At 37.5% G+C, this 21,246-nt stretch overlaps 3 protein-coding genes across 5 annotated transcripts; 2 read left to right on the top strand and 1 right to left on the bottom strand.

Moving 5' to 3' along the window:
* The first annotated feature begins 609 nt into the window (after nucleotides 1-609).
* On the top strand, nucleotides 610-2,665 carry LOC143470901 (uncharacterized). The gene is made up of 5 exons (XM_076969195.1): nucleotides 610-819; nucleotides 922-1,022; nucleotides 1,228-1,362; nucleotides 1,648-1,802; nucleotides 2,194-2,665. The coding sequence occupies exons 1-5, from the start codon at nucleotides 691-693 to the stop codon at nucleotides 2,241-2,243; spliced, it is 570 nt and encodes a 189-aa protein (XP_076825310.1). The 5' UTR covers nucleotides 610-690; the 3' UTR covers nucleotides 2,244-2,665.
* Nucleotides 2,666-4,424: 1,759 nt separating this feature from the next.
* LOC143470839 (uncharacterized) lies at nucleotides 4,425-6,590 on the top strand. The gene is made up of 5 exons (XM_076969122.1): nucleotides 4,425-4,640; nucleotides 4,743-4,843; nucleotides 5,049-5,183; nucleotides 5,599-5,747; nucleotides 6,117-6,590. The coding sequence occupies exons 1-5, from the start codon at nucleotides 4,518-4,520 to the stop codon at nucleotides 6,146-6,148; spliced, it is 540 nt and encodes a 179-aa protein (XP_076825237.1). The 5' UTR covers nucleotides 4,425-4,517; the 3' UTR covers nucleotides 6,149-6,590.
* A 1,096-nt stretch (nucleotides 6,591-7,686) lies between these two features.
* LOC143471435 (serine/threonine-protein kinase DCLK3-like) lies at nucleotides 7,687-19,684 on the bottom strand. Of its 3 annotated transcripts, XM_076969887.1 has the most exons (19): nucleotides 18,048-19,684; nucleotides 17,189-17,328; nucleotides 16,642-16,671; nucleotides 15,776-15,931; nucleotides 15,586-15,665; nucleotides 15,124-15,232; nucleotides 14,818-14,993; nucleotides 14,439-14,600; nucleotides 13,738-13,923; nucleotides 13,446-13,472; nucleotides 12,775-12,991; nucleotides 12,382-12,528; nucleotides 12,005-12,136; nucleotides 11,501-11,678; nucleotides 10,583-10,689; nucleotides 10,161-10,307; nucleotides 9,857-9,989; nucleotides 9,567-9,734; nucleotides 7,687-9,259 (listed from the first exon to the last, which is right to left on the bottom strand). In XM_076969887.1, the coding sequence occupies exons 1-19, from the start codon at nucleotides 19,681-19,683 to the stop codon at nucleotides 9,060-9,062; spliced, it is 4,131 nt and encodes a 1,376-aa protein (XP_076826002.1). In that variant the 5' UTR covers nucleotide 19,684; the 3' UTR covers nucleotides 7,687-9,059. The 3 variants fall into 3 exon arrangements, with proteins under 3 accessions (XP_076826002.1, XP_076826003.1, XP_076826004.1); XM_076969888.1 differs by lacking the exon at nucleotides 13,446-13,472; XM_076969889.1 differs by lacking the exon at nucleotides 16,642-16,671.
* Between the last annotated feature and the right edge of the window lie 1,562 nt (nucleotides 19,685-21,246).

Below are 21,246 nucleotides of genomic sequence, written 5' to 3'. Positions count from 1 at the left end.
AGTTACCCATTTCAATCAAATCATAACTTTATTTATTATTAAGAAGTTACTGTAATTGTCGTGACAGGCAGGTTGCTTGATTTATTATTACTTAAAAGTTTTTCGAACGCATTTCAGACTGCATGCGTCGAATGCAGTAGCTTCTAGCTTAAATATAAATATCCTCAAAATTTTCGAACGCATTTCAGTTGGCAGCTGACATCGAATGCAACTGCACCGACTCACAATTTTATTGACGTAATTAAAGGCAAAAATGGTATGATTGGTGATGAAAAACGCGTTTGCTTTGGTCAAAAAGCGCCAAATGATGTTAAAGCAGATTTTGATTTTTTGACCGATGGAGAATTTCGTGCTTACAGAAAACAATTGTTGTTTTGTACGATAGAGTCATCTTGTTATTTTTGTATTCGTGCTTTGAAAGAAAAAGAAAATTATTCTCAGTTTACAAAATCCTGGACCGCTGGAAATAATTGTTACTTTTTGCAAATGCAATTCACAGGCATTATTTTTATAGAATATAAACAGAACAGTTTGTAAATATCATCTAAGCTCTACCAGCTATTAGTGATTCTCAGTTCTTTTTCTTATCAAATTCTTTGTTTAAAGATATAATTTTTTTAAGCTGTTTAAATAATTTTTTTTGGTTCAAATCAAGTTGATTTTGAATTAAGTAAGTTTAAATTTGAAGAAATGACTGATCGCTCTGAAGAAGAGGCAACAGAATTGAGAGAAAGAGGCAACAGTCCTCCGCTGGAGGTCAGCGAAACGCAAACTGAAATTCCTTTCCTCCGTGAAGAAATTCAGGAACAAACAAACGAAGTAAGTTATAATTAGGCAACATTTATACTGTACATTTAGATGGTTTTTCAATTGCTGATCGATATTGTTGCTTTACGTAATTGATCTATTACATTGGGATAGCCGCTCTCTGTTGTACAAACGAAATTGAACGATGCTGTTTTGAAATATGAACTATACGCGGAGGAAGCAGAAAAACACATCAAAAATATAGAAGTTTACAAGTAAGTTATGACATTTAGCACCGCCAAAACATAAGCATTTGTAGTCTCACCAATGAAGATAGTAAATTTACAATGTACTTTGTATGTTGCAAGCGCCCGTCTTTTAGCAGTTAAGTATTTTACAAAATGTTTTCACTACATTTGCTTTATGAAGTATTCTTTATTGGTTGCATTAACTTCGAGAACTTACGCTTGCGTTTTACAGAATGAAGTTCAACAAGCAACAACTTGAGGAGTTTAAGACTGTAGTTGAGCAAACGTCTGCACAAATGGCTATGCTGAAAAAGTTCGATTTTACGTTAAACCGTTTCCAAGATGAACTTGATGCAAGAGAAGAAAGGTACATTTTAATAGTGTTTGGGTCATTTGGTTTCCTTTACTGTACAGTAGATATTATTATTTTTCTGTCTTACATTAACAACAGTTATACTTTGGCTCAATTATATTACCCAAATTGTTTATATGCTTACGGTAATATCCAATTAAAAACGACATTTTTTTACCATTGGCAACTTCTACTTTATATGTACAAACGGTGTGTCTGACTGGTTTTTAACTTAATACGCTGTATTTTATCAAAACCACATGAATTACATATTTGTTCTTAATTTATTCAATTGCCTAGTGGCAGAGATAGAATGTTAGTTGAAACACATAAACGAAAGGTCAATGAGCTTAGAGACAACTTGCACATCAAGCAGCAATCGCTGGAGCAACTGCTGGACGAAGTGGACGCCAAGTTTAAGTTTTATCTGGAAGGACGTAAAATATTGAAGGAAGGTGAGTCTACTTTGTTCTACTAATTGTCTCGCAGAGTTGAAATGCTGGACTGAACATTTGTGTAAGATTCAGAATAAAAATATAACATTCAAATTTGTCTCTTGCTGCTTTAATTCATGTCGAGTTTTATTTTCTTCAGAAACAACCGCTTTATTAGAGTATTGAGCATAATTGTTGTATGACGACTTATGCTGAGATAACTTATGTTATATCATGTTATATTATGTTATATAACTTATGATATAGCTGTTGATTTAATGTTTGCTTGCCAATGGTTATTGTACGTAAGAGAACTTGAGGTACTGTACATTCAAAATTTAATGAGCAAGAATATATATTCGTTAGCATCATTTTGATGTCAAAGTCATAATTACATGAACTGTTCTAACAGCAAGGTCCCAAGGTTTTGGATCAGGTGGATCGAGTGGATCGACGTCATAAAGATTAGAGAGCTAGTGATCATCACCATCATGCTATTAGTCAACGACATCCATTGTAGCATTATTTTATGACACTATAGTTTACTCCTTTGAAATATTTCTTTGTTGTTGTTGAGTTTTGAGATTTGAAATCTTGCGTTAGCGGCACTCATGTCATAAATATCTTTTTTAATCGTTAGAACGCACAGTAAACTATTGGTGCTAACGGTGCTCTGATTTTAAACATCTTTCAATGGCTCAGAAAGAAAAGATCACAGCCACCTGTATGTCGAGGCAATGTCCATTTTATTAACTTGGATTTTTATCTTTTTTATGAACTTTTTTTGGGTTTTTGAGAAAATATTACCGATTTAACTGTTTGTTAAACGTGAAATGTGTATTATACGTCGTGTTTGAAGAGCAATACTATTTTTGAAAAATAAATTTTATTAATGAAACTACAGAGTCGATGCTTTCATTCCGAAAATTTTTTACTGATATTGCTTGATAGTTCCCAATGGGTATTACCCATTCGGTGATTTAATTTTAAACTTTTTCCAAATATGGTCAGATAATAATTAATCAAATTCTTACAGCAATCTCATACGAGTGACCATATCAGTGACCGGGCTATTCCTGCCTTCACAGTCCCGTTCAAGCTGAAAGTGGTGGTAGGGTTTCGGCAGGTAAACTCACAAAGAGTGACTTGAGAGTCAGACGGCTGTTTTTCTTCTCATAAACTGCTTAAAAAGTCATCACCGACAAGATTAGCGCCGTTGTTGTTGGGCAAGTTAACTCGTCCTTCTTCAGGAATGAAATTTCCAAACGTATCAATGAACGCGTCCTTTGACGCGCGTTAAAAACGTCATAAAACGCGTCATTTCCACTGCTAAGTTGATTTTTGGTTAAGCAGTCAAGTGAACAAGCAACTGCAGCTTTTGACAATATTACAACCCTGAGAAACTGGTAAATACCCAATGTAACCAAGCCAACCTCTGCGAAGGCGTATCATACGACCAAAATTGGGGACTGTTCAGCAGGTCACTGAACCGGCACCAAAGCGCCGTTAATGTTTTGCTCAAAGGCAAAGCAAGAGTGGCTTCACTGGGAATCGAGCACGGGCTGCATTATCTTGAACCCAGCGTAGTAACCTCTCCGCTACCGAAATGTTTTCCTGCTCTGGCATATATATCGACATCCACAACACAAGCAATTTGCTAGAAACCTGTTAACGGTTGACCAAGTTTTATGAAAAGAATCTGCAGGTTAGTCAGTAAGATAAGTTAGATGCGTCATTTGTACAAAATTTGACTCTGATGTTGTGACTTGCTGATAACGATGAGTGTGATGTTGAAATAGTTCTTGGTTTAAATGAGACGTTGTCTGCTAAAGTCGTCAGTGCAGCATCTTTGGTTGATATCGGCCGAGTAGGTAATAACGAAGGTTAAAAATTCCCCAAATTATTGTCAAATCTTTTGATAAATAAATATTTCTGAAATTCTATAATTGTAAAATTCTATAAATAAATAAATATTTCTGAAATTCTATAAGTTATTTATTTCAATTGATTTATTAATTTATCTATTTCAAAAAAAAATAACAATCGTAACAAGCGGATATAGCTTGAGATTTTTTTTCATAGTACAATTTTTCGAACGCATTTTAGTCGGCTTACATCGAATGCAGCACCAACAAGCACATAAGAAAAAGTGTAACGACGTAATTAAAAGCAAAGACGGAATGATCGGTGATAAAAACTCGTTCGATTTGGCAACTAAACGTGTGAAGGTATTGATAAAGTTTTAATTATTTCTAAATTTTTATTTGATAGCAGTTGAAAATCTTGGTGTTTACAGAAAGGAGTTGCTGTTGTGTGCCACGTACAGTCTACGTTTTTTATTGTGTTTCTAACGCTAATTTTATTACAATTACTATTACAACTATTATACTTATTATATTATAATATAGGTTTGTAGCAATGTGCAACTAAAGCTTTGTCGTATTCGGGTGGTAAGAACCTTTTTTCAGTTTTGTACACCTTGGACAACTGGAAATAATTTTTATTTGGAAATGCAAAAACTTAACATTTTCTATATTTTGCAATATTGAAAAGCTGTTAACTACTCAATTAAGTGATTGTATTGTTACCTGCTCTACTTTCAGTTGTCATTTCTTTGTATTAACATATTCTTTTGAAAAGGTTTCATATTTTAAATTCTTTTGAGTTGTTTAAATATTCTTTGGGTTTGGGTTAAGTTAAGTTAATTTTCAGTTGAAAAGCAATAAGTTTTACAAAATGGCCGATCGTTCGGAAGCAAAGACAAAAGATTCTGCCCGCCCGCACAAAACCAAAAGCAAAAAGCCAACAGAAATACCCTTAAAAACTCCACGTCATAAAAGTGCGAAATTAAAAAAAGAAGTAAGCTACTTGGAAATGGTGGTGACGTTCAGATGATTCTGTAATTGCTAAACGTCGTTTGCTTGTTGTATTATATAGCTGATGTAATGCATTGGTATACAGGATATCTGTGCTGTCCAAATGAAACTGGACGATGCTGCTTCTAAATTTGAGCTTTACGCCAACGAAATAGAAAAGCTTGTCAAAAAACTAAAGTTGTACGAGTAAGTAACCGCGATTAGCACCGTAAAAACTTAAAAGCATTTTATATCATTGTATTGTTAACAAATGACATTATGAAGTTACAGTCTATTTCGTAGTATTCCTATTCTAACTCCCGAACCTTTAACAAATGTTATGGCGGTAGATTTTGTTTAATCCTTTTTTCTTATTGCATTGTCATCGAAACGTCTTGTTGGGCTTTTGCAGATTGAAGTTCGAAAGGCGAGAAATTAAAAATTTCCAGTATGTGATGGAGCAAGCTGCTTCGCAAATGAAAATACTGGTTAGGTTTGAAGACATGTTGAACAGTTTCGAAGTAGAACTTCTCACAAAAGAAGAGAGGCAAGTAAAGAATGGTTATTAATAATGCTATGTTATTAAAAAATAGTAAGTTGGTTAAAACTTGATATGATTTTGTAAAGTTTTAAGTTTGCGCGACTTGAACCCTTGGGAAGTGTTTGAGGTGTTTATTTTTTCATTTACGGTAGAGTAAAATTTTATTGTTTTAAACCTGATCTAACATCAGCTATATCCTATTGTAGACTGGCCCTGCTACCGTGGCAAACATTGCCATAATTATGCTTGCAGTGGTATCCGATCATTGTAAATGACACTCCTCGGTTCTCGTTAACCTGTCGTGTTTGTAAACTTTTACTATATTTTAAAAAAATATGCTTGGTTTTGAACTAAATGAATTACATGATATGACTAAATGACCTAAATATTTTCTCTTAATGCATTCTATTGCCTGCGATAGAAATAAAGATTTAGTGGAAATACATAAACCAAAGATCGACAAGCTTAAACTTGACTTGGATTTGAAGAGGATTTTACTGAGAAAACTAATGGAAGAAGTAGATGTTAAGTATAAATTTTTTGTGGCAGAAGTGGAAAAAAGGAGCACAGGTGACTTATTCTTACTAAACCTATAGTTGAAATTTCTGCCTGAGCATTTTGTGCAAAATTCACGTTAGAAATATATAGTTTAGTCGTATCTGTTGCTCGGTTAAGTCATGTCACTTTTTTATGGGTTAAAAGCAGCTGTAAAAAGTTTATTACTTAAGTCGCAGCACAAAATGTAATTGTCGTATAAGAAAAACAAACCAATAAGCATACCAGTAAAATATTTTGTTTTTTTATAGTCACATTAAATTATTGAATAGAAGAGAATTTTGGAATGTTAAGATTTAAGATGTAAACAAAAACATGAATCTAAAACACAATTGTTATTTCAAAATTACATGTCATCCCATTCACACTTGGAAAAACATTTAGCTTCGACATCGGGTAAGAAGACGACACATTGAGGCGAGAAGAAATTACAGGCATTGGGTTCCCCGCATGTCACTGCGAACCAACATTCTATTACTTCATGAAACCAACTGCATTGAAATGTAACTGTGCAAGTTTAATTTGTCGACATAACGACATGCAAGTCGCTATATCGGTATTGAATTTTGGACTTCAGATGATTAGACTTGGTCATCTTCATTCCCTTATGTGGATCCAGCTCAGCATAGTATCATTGCTATGACTGTTTTAATTTGGCATTTGTTTGGATTTGAAGGTGCAAATGTTTGGAGCCATCACAGAGTCCCATGTCGTGTCGTGGACTGTGCCTTCAAGTTTGGCTTTGGATGTTTATTTTTAACTGCAGAGTATGTTTTCGAAAGTTATTACCAGTTTAATATGTTTTATGTGTTGTACTTGAAGCGTTTTTAAAAAATAAATTTTTATTTATGGATGTACATTACCGTTGTACGGGTAGGGTTTAGAGGTTTGAAAGTGGACCGTGACCGAGGGAAAGAACACAGAGCGGCGTCAGGCCATGCATTGTTTTAGAGTGAAGAGTGGCTTATGGCCATGAGTTGGGCTGAGTGGCCTATGGCCGGGATCGAATCTTGCACTTCAATGTAGGTCTGGGTCTGCAGTGTCAGGTATTTTAACCAGGAACGTTTGGTTTCTTGGTCGGTGACGTTTTCTTCGCGTCACGTTCACCCGCGAGAATTATTAGATCTTACAAATATAGGAATGTGAGTTAATTTTTAGTTGACTTTTGTCGCACATTATGACCTTCGGAGTCTTGTCGATTTATGTCGTTGCATCTCAAGAAAGCGGTGCGGAAGGGATTTGAACCCGAAAGTTGTGCAACCTGGGGTGGGAACTAAGTGTGACGGTTATGTGTTTTATTCGGGCTAAGTTAGAAGCGAAAAGAATCAAGCTTGGAATTCGAACCCAGAACTTTTGAATGGCGGAAAACCAATTACAGGGAGGCGCCATTATACATCAGTGTGAGCCGACATGTAAAACATGGCTTTGTAGTTCTTGAAACATAACATGTCCGAAAGATAGGGAAAGCACCTAATTTCTGGACAAGTCCGAAAGATAGGGAAAGCACCTAATTTCTGGACAAGTCCGAAAGATAGGGAAAGCACCTAATTTCTGGACAAGTCCGAAAGATAGGGAAAGCACCTAATTTATGGACAAGTCCGAAAGATAGGGAAAGCACCTAACTTCTGGACAAATCCGAAAGATAGGGAAAGCACCTAATTTCTGGACAAGTCCGAAAGATAGGGAAAGCACCTAATTTCTGGACAAGTCCTAAAGATAGGGAAAGCACCTTATTTCTGGACACGTTCTAAAGATAGGGGAAGCAAGCACCTGCTTTCTGGACAAGTCCATGTAAAATTTCCATGTGTTCGGCAAAACGTTTTATTAATTTCTCGGCTATTAAACAACTAAGTGTACGTAAAGCTTCCATTTACTTTTATATATAGGCCTATGGCTTCGTTTTATTTATTGGTAGTATGTTTGATATGTAGGATAGAAAAGACTTGACAAGCTATGAAGTAAACTTAATTTATTTCAACAAAATAACACAGTACGATATATTTAAAATGTACATTGAAGCTTAAACGGGTCTTGCGTGTTACAAAATACGTAAATTTTATAAAACTGAACTTAAACAAAATATACGTCATGGAATTTTACAAACTATTCTTGATCCACACCTACTAGAAAGTGAAAACAAGCGCGATTGTTACATCATAATTCAAACCTGTTTTCGCATAAGAAAATAAACATTTCCAAAGGTAAAAAATGTGCAACAAGCAAAGCTAATCCGGCAGATTAGCTTAAATTATGTGCATTGCTTCTTATTATAAATAAGCTTGAAACAAAAAAATAAAAAAAAGTCATCCAAGATTGCAATTTCAATGGAAGTGATTTTCTCCAACGAAATTTAAAGAACAGAGCCAAAGATTGCAGTAACGATAAAGGCACGATTTTCTTGAAAGTACGAACAAAAAATTAAAACAGAAGAAATCGGATTAACTTCTGTAATTGGAAAAAAAATATGAATTACAAAACTGGAAAATTAAAAAATTTGAATACGAAAAATATTCAGAAATGCTTCAGATACCATTTACATATCACAGGTGACGAATATGAAACTGATTGTTTTGAGAACTTAACAAGGGATTGATTCTATATAAAGAAAAACATACAGATTTTTGAAACATGAAACAATAGCAAAAATATAAGTATAAATATTTTGTAGTAAAGTATTTATCCCAACTCATTGTGAAGTAATGTATGTGTGTATTTTATCGACTAAGCGAAGTTTCAATCCTGAAAACTTCATTATGTACAAGTGGAAAAAATGACATTATCGTTAAAAGAGTTTCCATGGCAGGTGTAGAATTCCGACAATTTATCGATCACATGCTTTGGACGGAAATAATTGCATTTTATTTTGGTCAGGTGTAAGCATAACTTACGAGTTCGAAGATTGCGATTGTAGTTGAGTGGGAATGAAATGTCGGGTTAGCAGTAAGTCGAGTTGTTGCACGGGTTGTCCGATGGCAGCCGCGAAGAAATACAAAGCTACGAAGGAATAATATATCTAGTGGTGGCTGCGGAAAATAACCTCACGCACCAACATAACGTCCATTGTGACGTCACCATTACCACGCTAGAGAAATTGAAAAGTAAGCTCTGTTTCGTAATAAAAAGATTTGTGTAAATGTGCAAAACAATGAAGCAAACGCGAAACCTACACTCAAAATGTGTAGTACTGTATATTCAAAATGATCAAGTACAGAGGAAAACATTAGTGCTGTGTCAAGTCAAGCTGACTTAAATATAAAAGGATTGTCGCGAAGCTGGTAGAAGTACTTTTGGGACCTGAGGTTACGGATAATATTTGCTATCTGGTCGTCAATGAACAGCCTGCAGACCAGCCTTTCTACGAGTGCGGTCGCCAAAGTTCTTTTCCAAGTTCATCGTTATCTCGCGCTGAAGATTTGGTCCCTTGTATGACCCTTCTGACTGGATCCAGGGGTGCGCTAGGACCTGTTCGGCTGTGAAGCGTCGCTTGGTGTCAACAACCAGTAATCGCTGAATGAGGTCTTTAGCGGCTGTAACGTAAAAACGTAACGTAAAAAAAATGACGTAAAAAATAATGTAACGTAAAAAATGACAATAAGGCGCTGGTACACAAACTTAAGCAAGGACAAAATTATCATTTAAAACACTATCTGTACGGAACAACAAGAGTGTTCCGTCAAACTTAACAAACTGCAACTGCAACCCTACAACTACTTAAGCGAAATAACTTATTAGTATACTTATATGCCTTATATATTTAGCTATAAATGCCTGCTTATACAACTCTTCACGGCCAGGAAAGAAAGTTGCATGGAAAGTTAAAAGAAACAAACAAACCGTCAGAGATGTTATCCCAGTAGGGCGACAGGAACTCGTAGTCTCCGAGCTGGATGATCTCAAATAATTCCTCCTGATCTCGCTCCAAGCTCCGGAAGGGAGGGAACCCGCAAAGGAGGATGTAAGTGATGACTCCGGTCGCCCACATATCCACTTCCAGTCCGTAACCTGTCAGAATTTTGAATCCATGACGCAGGAATGAAGTATTATGAAGTAATAGTGAAAAATGAATGAGGAAAGCATAAGTGATCTTGGTTATGTACTAAAAAAATAAGCAAACCGCAATATACCGCTTTCAGCCAGTATCTCTGGAGCTACGTAAGTTGGAGTTCCACACACTGTGTAGATTGGTTCTGTTACCTCCATGGCCAGCCCAAAATCAGCAAGTTTCAACGTCATACTACCGTCTTTATTACGTGATACCTACGCAGCAAAGTACTCGCGTAAAGTAAACCATAAAACCCATTAAATGATTCCAAAACCTTTTGCTAATTTTTACATAATTAATTATTTTTATAGTTTTTAAATAATTGTTTTTTAAATTAATTTTGCAAAAATTTGTAAGTTTATAACGTCGATTTTAGATCAACTCACCAAAAGATTTTCCGGTTTCAGGTCTCTGTGTATGATGTTCTTCGAATGTAGGAAAGCGAGCGCTTCTGACAGGTCGGCGACCATGTTGGCCGCGTCTCGCTCCGTAAACTTGACGCTTTCCGTGATCGCATCGAATAAATCTCCTCCCTGGGAAGACATAGAATCAAAGAAATGCTTAAAAGCTGGGTTTAACGAAAAAAAGTGCGAAGCAAGCTGTTATTGTTTTGAATATATTTGCATTGCTGTTGGCTGTTGCAATGTATTCCTAAAAGCATCACAAGAAAATTAACACTAAAGTTGTATCAAACATAGTAGATTACTACGGTTCAGCCACCATGAACTCTATAAAGTTGTTAAATTATTTAGTGCAGGAACTGTATGAATTATTATCAGTGTAAGTCAATTTGTCGGGAAAATTTCACCTTGACGTATTCAAGAACGAGGTAGATTTCGTCATCAGTTTCAAATTCCTCAATCAGTCGAACGATGTTGGGATGGTGGCAATTCTTCATAATCGCGATCTCATTTTCTGTACAAACAGTTGCTCAGTATCTTAGAAGAGCCTATATGTAGTGTTTCACCAGAAACTTGCAACATTGTTACAAAACCAAGTTATTCAGTTTTCTGTCCAGTTTTAGTTTTATGAGTTTTTATGATGAAGCTGTTATACACCACATCGTACATATGACAAATACATTGCATAAGCTCAAGAGTAAAATCTATTGACATATAACAGCGAAAATATTGACTAGATACCACATACCCAACCAACGCTCTAACTAGCTGGTATAAAGGTCACGCTATTTAATGGTAATTGTATTCAATAGATCAGAGGTGTCAAACTCAATCGAACAAGGGGCCAAAACTCAAAACTTATTGAACGACTCGGGTCGTTAGGTTAAAACTTGATTGACTGTTTCGTGAAATTCATGAATTGGAACAGGCAGCGAAAAAACACCAAATACTTGATGTTTTTAACGATTTTTGACTGGGCTATTTTTTATTATTCTTCTCTTACGTCATCATGTTTCATTCATTTCCTTGCAAAAGTATTAAGAATTAACAAACAATAAAGAAAAAAGCAGCCCAGATTACAAGCGTTAGAATAAATCTATTTATTCTATCGCATGGTGGGGCAACTGCTGTGCTGCTGTATTGCGCGATTTGATGTAATTTCGTTTCTTACTTGAATAAAGTAAGTTATATTGTACAATGATCAAGCGGGCCGGAAATAGTTCAATATATAAAATAACTTTGCGGGCCAAGTTTTATTGTAAATCGGGCTGGGAGTTTGACACGTATGTGCTAGAATGCTAGATAAACGACTTTTGAAGTCTTACCAATCATATCTTCTTTGCCTTTCAACTTTGATTTATCGATGATCTTCATGGCATATTCACTTTCGGTGTTACGTAACCTGCATTCCTTCACCACGGCGAAGTTACCGTCGCCGATCGTTTTTCCGATCTCATATCTGCTCTCGATGTCCTGTCGAGTGATTATGCGACGCGGAGGCGCCTGCAAAGAGGATGAGTTTATTCTTTTATGATTTGGTCCTCATTGAAGATATTAACTATGCTCTATGCACAAGGTTGGTGAATGGGAATTTGATGTGTGGTGGAAAATAGCAATCGAGTTTAAACTGGGGCACGGTTTGATCCAAGCTAAAGGTTCCAAAAAATCACTTGCGTGGAAAACATTCCATTATATGACTTAATACAATGGTGATTTCGTTATAAAGAAGTATTAAATTACATTATTAAAAATATTTGAGTAGAATTTTTATAAGATTAACATCTGAACTTGATGTCAAGCTCATCATGAAAAATCTTCCATCATCTTACCTTGAACTTCTGCATCCTCCGGAACCGATCCGTGTCATCGGCTTTGTTATTGACGTAGGTAACGGATGTTGGGGGGGAATGCGGACGTTTATTTCTCTTCTGCTGAGCTTCCTTTCTTCTCTTCTCTTCCTCCTAAAATAAAGCAAATTGAAGAAACAATACTGTCCGAAATTATATAATTCAAAATTAAGATCTCATGCTATCATACTTTGAACTTTATCACAGTAAATCGAAGCAAACTTTATTGTTGTATAAACAGTAAGTCTTTCTTTTGATATGTTTGGTTATGTCAGAATACATTTTAAACGGAATTTTGTTTAATCTAGAATAAATTAAACACCTATTTTTAATCATTGACATTTGACAAGAACTGTCACCTCTGTCTCTCTCTTTCGTCTTTTTTCTTCTTCTTCTCTCTCTTTTTCTCTTCTTTCTCTTTCCAGTCTCTCAAGTCTATCTTGCTCGTCTCTCATTCTTCTTTCTTCTCGCAGTCGTCTCTCTTCTTCGTCACGGAGACGTTTTTTCTGTAAAAGATTTTGATGTTATTTAAAACAAACAAAAAAGTTAAAACCGAAAGCGCAGTTCCTAGCAAAGGCTAATTTACTTTTAATAATCATAAACCACACAACTTAGTTAGTAATTCATTCAGATGTGCGAATACAAACTCTTTAACGATTACTGTAATAGTAAGTCAGTATCTCAATTGATAAGTTGAGTTGATTTGCTTAAATTTATAGGCAAAGTTTTGCTCCCGAAGATTTCTATGTCACCTCTTCTTCAAGCTTTCTCCTTTCTTCTTCAAGTCGCTTTCTCTCCTTTTCGAGCTCTTCTCTCCTTTTTCGTTCTTCTTCTTCTTCTTTCCGTCTTCTTCTCTCTTCCTCCTCCCTCTTGCGTCGCTTTCTCTCATTTTCTTCTTTCTGCCTTTCTCTCTTTAACTCGTCTTCAAGTTGCTTAATTCTGCGCTGTTCTTCGGATTCTCGTTCTTTCCTGAAAAAGATACAAAACTTGTTAATCCGCAAATGAAATCGAAAAACAAATTTGGAAAACCGATTAACAGGGTAAAAGTTAAAATGTTTTCAAAAACATATCGAAAACATTTTCGACAAACATGCGTGCCATGCACACCCGTACAAGTAAAAAATCGACGTGCAAGAAACAAACCGAATAAAAAACGACAGACAGAGAAATCGCGGTGATCGGGCTGATGTGGTCTAGGCAGTAAGTGTATTGGGAAAACACGTAGCAGCTTTCTCAAGTAAAAAGTAGAAAGGGAAGGCAAGTCACAAGAAGGTTTAACTCTCACAAAATGAGACATGCTGATAGACCGCACACTGGAACATATTCAACATTCTACAGGACAAAGGTGCAGCAACAATGAGCAGCAGTTTAAGATGCTGAGAAGATAGGTTGGTGGACGGAACGCACAAACCGTGCATCTCACCTGTTCACGTGATTTAAAGCACATTTCCTAAAAATAAGCCATCTTTGACCTTAGAAAATCGCACTTTAAGTAACCCATACTATAGCGTATGATTAATTTTATGTAGGTTTTTATGTACGAACAAGTCGGAATACGTTACCCACTATGAAAGCTTTCATATGAAATTGATTTATTATTAGTGGTGATATTAATATATATAGCATAATGCAAAATAAATTTTACACATAAATAAAAGAAACGACATAAAACATACAACAATGACAAGTAGCAATAAAAAAAACAATCTCCCAACCTTAATCTCTCTCTTTCTCTTCTCTCGTCTTCTTCTCGCCTCCGTCTCTCCTCCTCTTCAAGTTGCTTTCGCTTTTGTCTCTCCTTCTCCTCCGCCTCCCACTGCAGCCGCTCCTTTTTCCTCCGTTCTGCTTCCCGAAGTGACTGATCGATCTCGTCGTCATGGTTACGGTTTCCATGTCGACGTCTGTGCAAAAAATAAAGTGGATTTGTTGGCTGCTGACATATAAATAAATCATCACTATAGTTGTAAGTTTTGTTCACGGTTTTAAAGTCGTGAAACTGCACACGACCATGCTGCTGTTTGCTGAGTTATTTTAGGCGCGATTTAAACCCGGCATCGAGTCCTATGAAGAATCTGACATGGTTCATGTAATTAAAGGATCGTTGTTGCCCAACAATTACTTGGTAACTAGCACATTGTAAAGCAGAATACATTAGGTTAAGTACATAACAATTTGAATGGGGGAACCAGCTTTAACAAATCTTGGTAAAGGAACGCGAATGATAAACAGGTGATTAAACACGACGCTAATTTACGGAAGCGTGACAGCGAGAAACGAACGTACCATTGCCTTTAAATCTAAACCGCACCACATCCCCACGATCTTACCAGCACATTATCATCACGTATCCGCAAGTTATGATGTTTACAACGGAAGGGATTCAGCAAGATGAGGTGACGTAACAATGAACACTCACCTCAGCTCTTCATCCAGCTCCTCTTGCTCTCTTTCCCACCGGACTCGCTCCCACTTGTTCGCTTTCATCCTCTCCTGCTCCTTGAAGCGCTGGTCAACAAACTGGCGGTTGCGAGTTTTCTCGTTGCGGGGCGAGCGGTGCGGTGGATCGGAAGTGAATCTCCTGCAAAAATAATTTCGAAGTTATTTGCATTAAATTGGAGTTTTATTGGCAGATTAAGATTACTAAATCCCAAATGTGCTTCTATTCAAATAAAAACTAAGAATAAAATAGGTTTAGCTGCAACACCATTGACAATGTAGAAAAAAAAGTAACCACTTATGTCGTAAATTAAAGGTCAGTTGAAACTAAACATGAGATGACGTAGAAAAGATCTTACCCGCCCGCTCTCTCCCCCTCTGTGGACTCCCCCAGACCGGAGTCAGATTTTGATGCCTTGGAGGGTTCAGGATGATTTTTCCGAGATTGCTTGTTCAGCTTGGAAGACTTTTGTAGGTTGAGGCGGATGAGGTTCTCTGCGTACGGTGAGTCCGGATATAACTCTTGGAGCACCTCCTGGAAAATCAGGAAGAACATGCAAGTCAAGGATTAAAGATCACATCACAAACACACGTCGACAAATAGCGTTTATGACGTAATAAAGGCAATATATTACGTAGCAATAGAGAAAATCTTTAACACTCACTTGCACGTCCATGGTTGTGAGTTGTTCTCTTCCGACGGCGATGAAGACATCATCTTCCCTGAAGAAGTCGGACACGGATCGGACTTCCCTTCCTTTGAGAGTGTACAACCTGGGATGCAGGATACAGGAGATCGTTATAAAAGTTGAATGTCATTCACAGATGAAAAAAGTACACATGGTTCATGTTGTAAAAACGTTCTGTTATTAATAATAATTAAATTAAACAGTAATTAATAATTAAACAGACATTGCAAAACATGAAAAAAAGACAAAAAATTACAAAATGGGAAAATAGCATGACCTTCGCGTCATGGCCGAAAACACCAGTGATTTCAAATGACAACGAGAACGGTAACTACGAGGCTACAAGCAAACGAAAGAAAAACTACAATGCTGTTAAACTTCTAGTAAACCATCAAGTAGTGAATAATTATTATCGGTGTAAAATATCACAATGTTTACTTTCTTATGTGGTCATTCTTCCATTTCGGTTGTCCAAGGGCTTCGGATATATCAGCGACAAGTTGCTCGTAAGTTTGAACCTGACTCATAAATAAGAACTGGTTTCACATTCTTCGTAAAGGCCCGCTATGATTATGAACAATACTACACAGTCAAGTGGTACGGAGATTGCCTGTTGCTAGAAACTTACCGCTCTTCTGTTCAACAGGATTGTGATTTTCTTGTGCGGCCTCGTCTGTCCTGCCCTTACTACTGTGACGACTTTGGGTTTCATGGGTGAATTATCTGAATGGGTTGAGTGGGAATAATCACCCCTAGGTGCTGTCCCGAAGGTCATAGGTCGGTGCTGAGAAAAACAAAGTGGAGTTTAAATAAAATGCAGCGAGATAAGAAATAATTGCGTTACACAGATAAGATGTGATACAGTATCACTAAAAACAACTCTATTACGGACACATTGAAAAGTTTTGGATTTGGCAAGCAAATAAATCTACAACAGCTAAGTTGCATCCACGTTGAAAGAGAAGGTTAATTTGAGAATCATTTCACACGTATATAAGAGTGTGTTAAATCTCTGATACAGCGCACGAGTCCAACACGTGCATGAATTAAAAGACTCTCTTTAAATAACTACACCTTCTCTCGCATGCGTAAAAATAAACCGCCTGAAAATCGGGCTTGAAGGCAAAACATAAAAATTTATCCTGTGTGACACATAAATGGAGAGATTGTCTGCCGAGTAATTACACGTGACTAAAGCGATAGTTATGAAGGCGTACTCAACAGCATTCAAGACATTTTGCAAAATATTTCATATATTTTGATTGCGTTAGATTGTTAGAAGATATATTTCTATAAAATTCAGGGAATTGGAAAAATTTTGATTAAAAATGTGTTCATTTCTATATTTTCTACAGTTTCTATATCTATTCATCTACACTGCTACAATGCAAATTAACGCAATGCAAAATTAATGTACAACGCACATGATCAGCAGCAATCGTGCTATTATGTGCAAGATTTTCGAAAGTATAATTAATTTATGTTTCAACCTACTTTGACATTCTTTTTGGGACGCTGCTGCAGCTGAAGAAAAAGTGGTAATAATGACAAGGCTGCAAACATTTAATATGTAGCTCCAAGAAAAACGCAATTAATAAGTAAAACAAGTAAAACCAAGTCTCACATAAGTAATGAAACGTAAGTCGTGAAGTGTTACAGGATTTTTAGGGAAATGAACCCGTCAAGTGGTATTAGTGGCGAAACTCTTTTACACGTTCAAGCCATGCCTGTGTCAAGGATCATTGGCCAAGAAGAATAAAAACACTTTATATCGAACAATTGAACCACCAGTGACGTCACCGAGCACTGACGTCGCTGTAAACGGTTTTTCCAGCACTTGCGGGTAAATTAACGACCAATTAACTGAGTAATATTTATCTGGTTAAATAAACTAGCTTTTTGTTTTTCTTTAAGTACTTAAGGAGTTAATGGCTTAATATATTAACGTGACGTTTTTGGCAACTTTAAATGAAATTTTCTCCTAAAACAATTACGCAAATCGTGCGCTGGGAATTTCAGGATTAAACAGACGCCGACTCACGTGATATTTACTCGCTAGCCCACGTCCGTTAGGTGGAAACGTTGAGCGCAATCCATTCCTCCCCATTCCACCACTCGTGTGAGGGAAGGTCCCGACGTTGTCATAGTAACCGCCATTTGCGTAGTTGGGCAAACGTTGTCCTGCAAAGTAATCTTATATAAAAATTGTTGACGGTATCTCAAAATGACGATAAAAACAAAGCTTTACACCCACGATTTACTGGATGTTTTTAAACGGTAAAATCGTGAGTATAATGTTTATGGGTATAGCAATATAAATTCGTGGGTATAGTCGGTTAAATACCACGTAGCTTGCCTGCGTAGAAAATGGTGCCACTAGAGTCTTAATGAACAAGAATATTTAGCAAACCACGGTTCATACTCTTCCACGTAAAGCGTATTTGCAACAAAACCATATCTATTTAAGACTTGAACGTGTATATAACAATGCTTCACTCTTCCTCCCTTTCATAAGTATGCATGAACGACAAACGACAGCTACCGTCAAACGACAAAAGCACAAAACAATTTTACCTCTTCCCTGTGCTGATAGAAATGCTACAAAATGTAAAATTCATCACGAGTTCAGGAATTTAAACAACTCAGAATTAAACAAAAAGGCCATGACACAAGGCTAGCTAGCTGACATGCCAGCGTAATGAAGCAACAGCTTTCAAACCATTTGACCAAAATATCTACATGAAAAGTGAAACCGAATTAACGGATCTTACAAACAAATTTTATCCATCTAAGCTTTTCAGATTTCAAAAAAGTAAACAAATTCTCCATAAAAAAAATTAGCACCGAAAGCGATCGCTCCAATAGGTTTATGACGAACTGATGCAAATTGGAAACCTTACCGTCGATATATTCTACTTCTTCATCATGTGATTTTTCCCTGTAGTCAATGTACTCTACGTCTTCCACTTTCCCCTTGTCGTCCTCGGGGAAATCACTTAATAAGTGACACGCACCAGTGCTCTCGGGATGGCATTCAACAAATGTGACGCAAGAGTTAAAATCACGATGCTGGGTACTTCTGTTCAAGTCGCCTCCTTTGATACATGAAGTCAAAGCTTTGTCATCTGCTTTGGGTTCATAAATAAACAGGTCTTCGTTGTCATGGGCTTGGCCTTGGTGTAGAAAAGCGGCTTGCACGTCTTGCAGGTAAGAGTGAGTGATGTTGTAAGCATCTACTTCCATGTCATCCAGGACGACAAAAGATGAAATATTCTTCCGACGATTGACCTTGTTATTAGGATATTTGGTGTTCTTCCATTTCGATGGAGCTGTGCTGGTGCTTACGGTACGTTTTCGTCTGGTTCCTTGCGCGTTGGAAGGTAAAATATTAGCAGCTGTACTAGGGAGTGATTTAGAGTTACGCAGTGGACGATGCTTTCCTCCTGTTGGCTCTGAAGCATCCTTAGTGTGATCCGGATGTAGGTTGGATAATTCGGTCAGGAGGAGGCGAATAGTCTCTCGAGTCTGTCGCATATTAAGTCGCTTCCTATCTTCCTCCGATTTGATCTTTTTCCTCCAGTCATGATTATATGGACTCGACTTAAGAGCAGGAGCAAGATCCGATGGTCTGGATGAAAAAGTTGAGGAGGGGGAATAAAATTTTGATTGTTTATCCAAGTTCAGTTGCTTAGGGGTGAAGTACTTGGACTTTATCCTATCTTCCACGGACGTTGAACGAGATGCTGCATCTTTCCTTGTCCCGGATCTGGAGCTAAGCTCTTTTCTGCGCAAATTATCTCCAGACTTTTCTGCTGTACGAGCGTGAGAGGTTCCAAAAGATTTAGGCGATGCAGCAGCCATTGAAATCCCGGAGTCGGACTTAATTTGAGATGCTAGTGACTTGGGAGCCGAATCCGGACTCCAAAAAGGTTTCTGCTTCTCTTTGGACGAGCTACTGAAAAGAAACTTGCGGTTAGCCCTGGACGTTAAATCGTTTGGTCTGGTGAGGTTACTGTTATTTCTTGATGCTGTCTCATTGTTCCTAACCTCACCATCGTTGACAACAGGTCTGTCATCAAATTTGACGTTTCGCTTATCGATTATCGTGCAAGGGGCTGACGTTTTGTTGCCAATATCAGCGCGAGACTTGGAATTTGAGTTAGTCTGGTCAATGGATATTTCTTTTAAAGTATCCTTGGTATTACATGGCTCATCAGGGCTCGATCCAATACCACAGTCTTCTGATTTAGATGGAAAAAAATTCGCCCGTTTCGCGGACCTCTTGTTGGCAGGTGTACTTATGGTTATACGACGGTCACTGCCACGATGACTGGTGATGGCGCGCGACGGTGACGGTTCTGATTTCACTGAATCTGCCATGTTGGATAGGTCTAAAGGAGGGACATTTCGGGCAGTAGATTTCTTGGCACTTGGTACCGGTGGGCTGGTTACAACGCTAAACGGGGTGGACGGTTTGCGATTGCGTGCAACGCTGTTTGGAACACGTCTGTCGGTGGTTGACGAGTAATCTGCCATTTGCAAGCTCCTTTGCTGATTGAACAACCGCTAAGTCCATAAACTGCTCGTGTGCCTCGCAAATAGATCGGTACAAGCGATAGAACTGAAATAGGTTAACTTGTAATAGCCGACAAGCCGCAACAGTTGACAACCTTATGAAGCTTTCTTCTAGAAAATATGCTATCTCTTAGCTGCAAGCTATACTTGAAAGCAATTCTATTTACAAACAGATGAACCCACTAGGGATTACACTGTAACTGAAATCTTTAACGACTCCATATTCAAATCACAGCATGAGTGGTTGCCACTGGAAACAGGTGACGTACCGCTTTAATATTATACGAATAGCACATATGACGAAAAGGCTCCGTAACTCGGTTTTAATGAAAAACAAAACCGCACATACCCGAGATGAGACAGAAGCGTGTAATCGATAAATGAAGTGCGCGCGTTTCTCCATTCCTAGTAGGTTAGCGCACATGTGAAGTGCACTTACACCGAGTTTTATAAAGTGAAAAACTTATATCCGCGAAAACAGCAGTTTAAGCTTAACCACAAAAAGAGATATAGCCAGAGACTCTGCATTCGCATCAGGACTATAACCACAGACTATTTTAATAGTGCATCAAGATTATCTTCTACACTACAACATTATTAACTTTTGACAACTTACGTTGTATTCAAAAACTTAAGTTCTTCTTGAGAAAAAAGCAAATCAATATATGTTAGCAAGATCCTTTGAAGGCTAATACTTCAAACTGGATTAATCGGAAAGTCTTAAGACAGAAGATACAAACTTTAAGTCACCAAACTACCAACTTACCTTTCTCGTAGTTTACAGTACACAAATAACATGGTGGTGGTCTACACAGAGAGCGTGATTCCAGATTATCCTGACCGTTCGAAAAGTACCCGCTAGACGGCGTCAACACGCCACAACAAGTACTATGTAAGTTTTCAGTGCAATAAAAAGTCGACCTGTTACATACTGGCCTTGCTTGGGTGTTTGACCCTTGACCACAATATTCAAAACAAAAGTTATCGTTCACATTGTTTTGATTTTCAATGGAAGACGTTTCGCATCCTTTCTCGATGAGTGTTTCTAGATCTGAGGGTTGTATTTTGGGTAAATTAACTTGATGAAACCGGCTTTCTGTTGAGGTGACTCGCTTGGACGGACCCGCTGTTCCCGGTGCAAAGCCGGTTAACTTTTTTGAACAGCGATATCTCATATTGTCACAACTATTCATCAGGGTTTTTGAACATTTCGATACTCGATGGGACGCTTTCCACTTCACGTCTTTCTCAATCCTCGAAATGCAACCGCTCTTAAGAACCTGACGTTTGTTTGATCTGTGTGGAACGTTAGAAAGCACAGACGTGGTTGTAGCATTCCGATGCACGTTTAATGGTTTACACAACGTTATCGGCGGCTTCGAGTCTGCTTGGGCCAAATGTGGGCTTAGAAACTTAACTTGCTTTTTAGCTTGTCCACGGAGAAATCGCTGATTAGACGAAGCTTTCGCAAAACTCTCATTGGCAGTTTTCTCATTACAACAAGCGACGTCGGATGGGTCGGAA

This window comes from Clavelina lepadiformis, chromosome 9 (genome assembly GCF_947623445.1).
Source record: "Clavelina lepadiformis chromosome 9, kaClaLepa1.1, whole genome shotgun sequence".
Lineage (NCBI taxonomy): Eukaryota > Metazoa > Chordata > Ascidiacea > Aplousobranchia > Clavelinidae > Clavelina > Clavelina lepadiformis.
The sequence above is the reverse complement of the archived record's forward strand: the minus strand, read 5'-3'. Positions and strand labels throughout refer to the sequence as shown.

Bases quoted from the DNA above. Each gene is read 5' to 3' on its own strand.
- LOC143471435 (XM_076969887.1), bottom strand. From the start codon at position 19,683: ATGGCAGATTACTCGTCAACCACCGACAGACGTGTTCCAAACAGCGTT. The intron at 12,992-13,445 runs GTGAGATGCACG...TATCTTTTTCAG, and splicing joins GCTTTAAATCACGTGAACAG to GAAAGAACGAGAATCCGAAG. The intron at 9,735-9,856 runs GTATATTGCGGT...AAATTCTGACAG, and splicing joins AGAGATACTGGCTGAAAGCG to GTTACGGACTGGAAGTGGAT.
- LOC143470839 (XM_076969122.1), top strand. From the start codon at position 4,518: ATGGCCGATCGTTCGGAAGCAAAGACAAAAGATTCTGCCCGCCCGCAC. The intron at 4,641-4,742 runs GTAAGCTACTTG...ATTGGTATACAG, and splicing joins GTGCGAAATTAAAAAAAGAA to GATATCTGTGCTGTCCAAAT. The intron at 4,844-5,048 runs GTAAGTAACCGC...GGGCTTTTGCAG, and splicing joins AAAAAACTAAAGTTGTACGA to ATTGAAGTTCGAAAGGCGAG.
- LOC143470901 (XM_076969195.1), top strand. From the start codon at position 691: ATGACTGATCGCTCTGAAGAAGAGGCAACAGAATTGAGAGAAAGAGGC. The intron at 820-921 runs GTAAGTTATAAT...ACATTGGGATAG, and splicing joins TTCAGGAACAAACAAACGAA to CCGCTCTCTGTTGTACAAAC. The intron at 1,023-1,227 runs GTAAGTTATGAC...TGCGTTTTACAG, and splicing joins AAAAATATAGAAGTTTACAA to AATGAAGTTCAACAAGCAAC.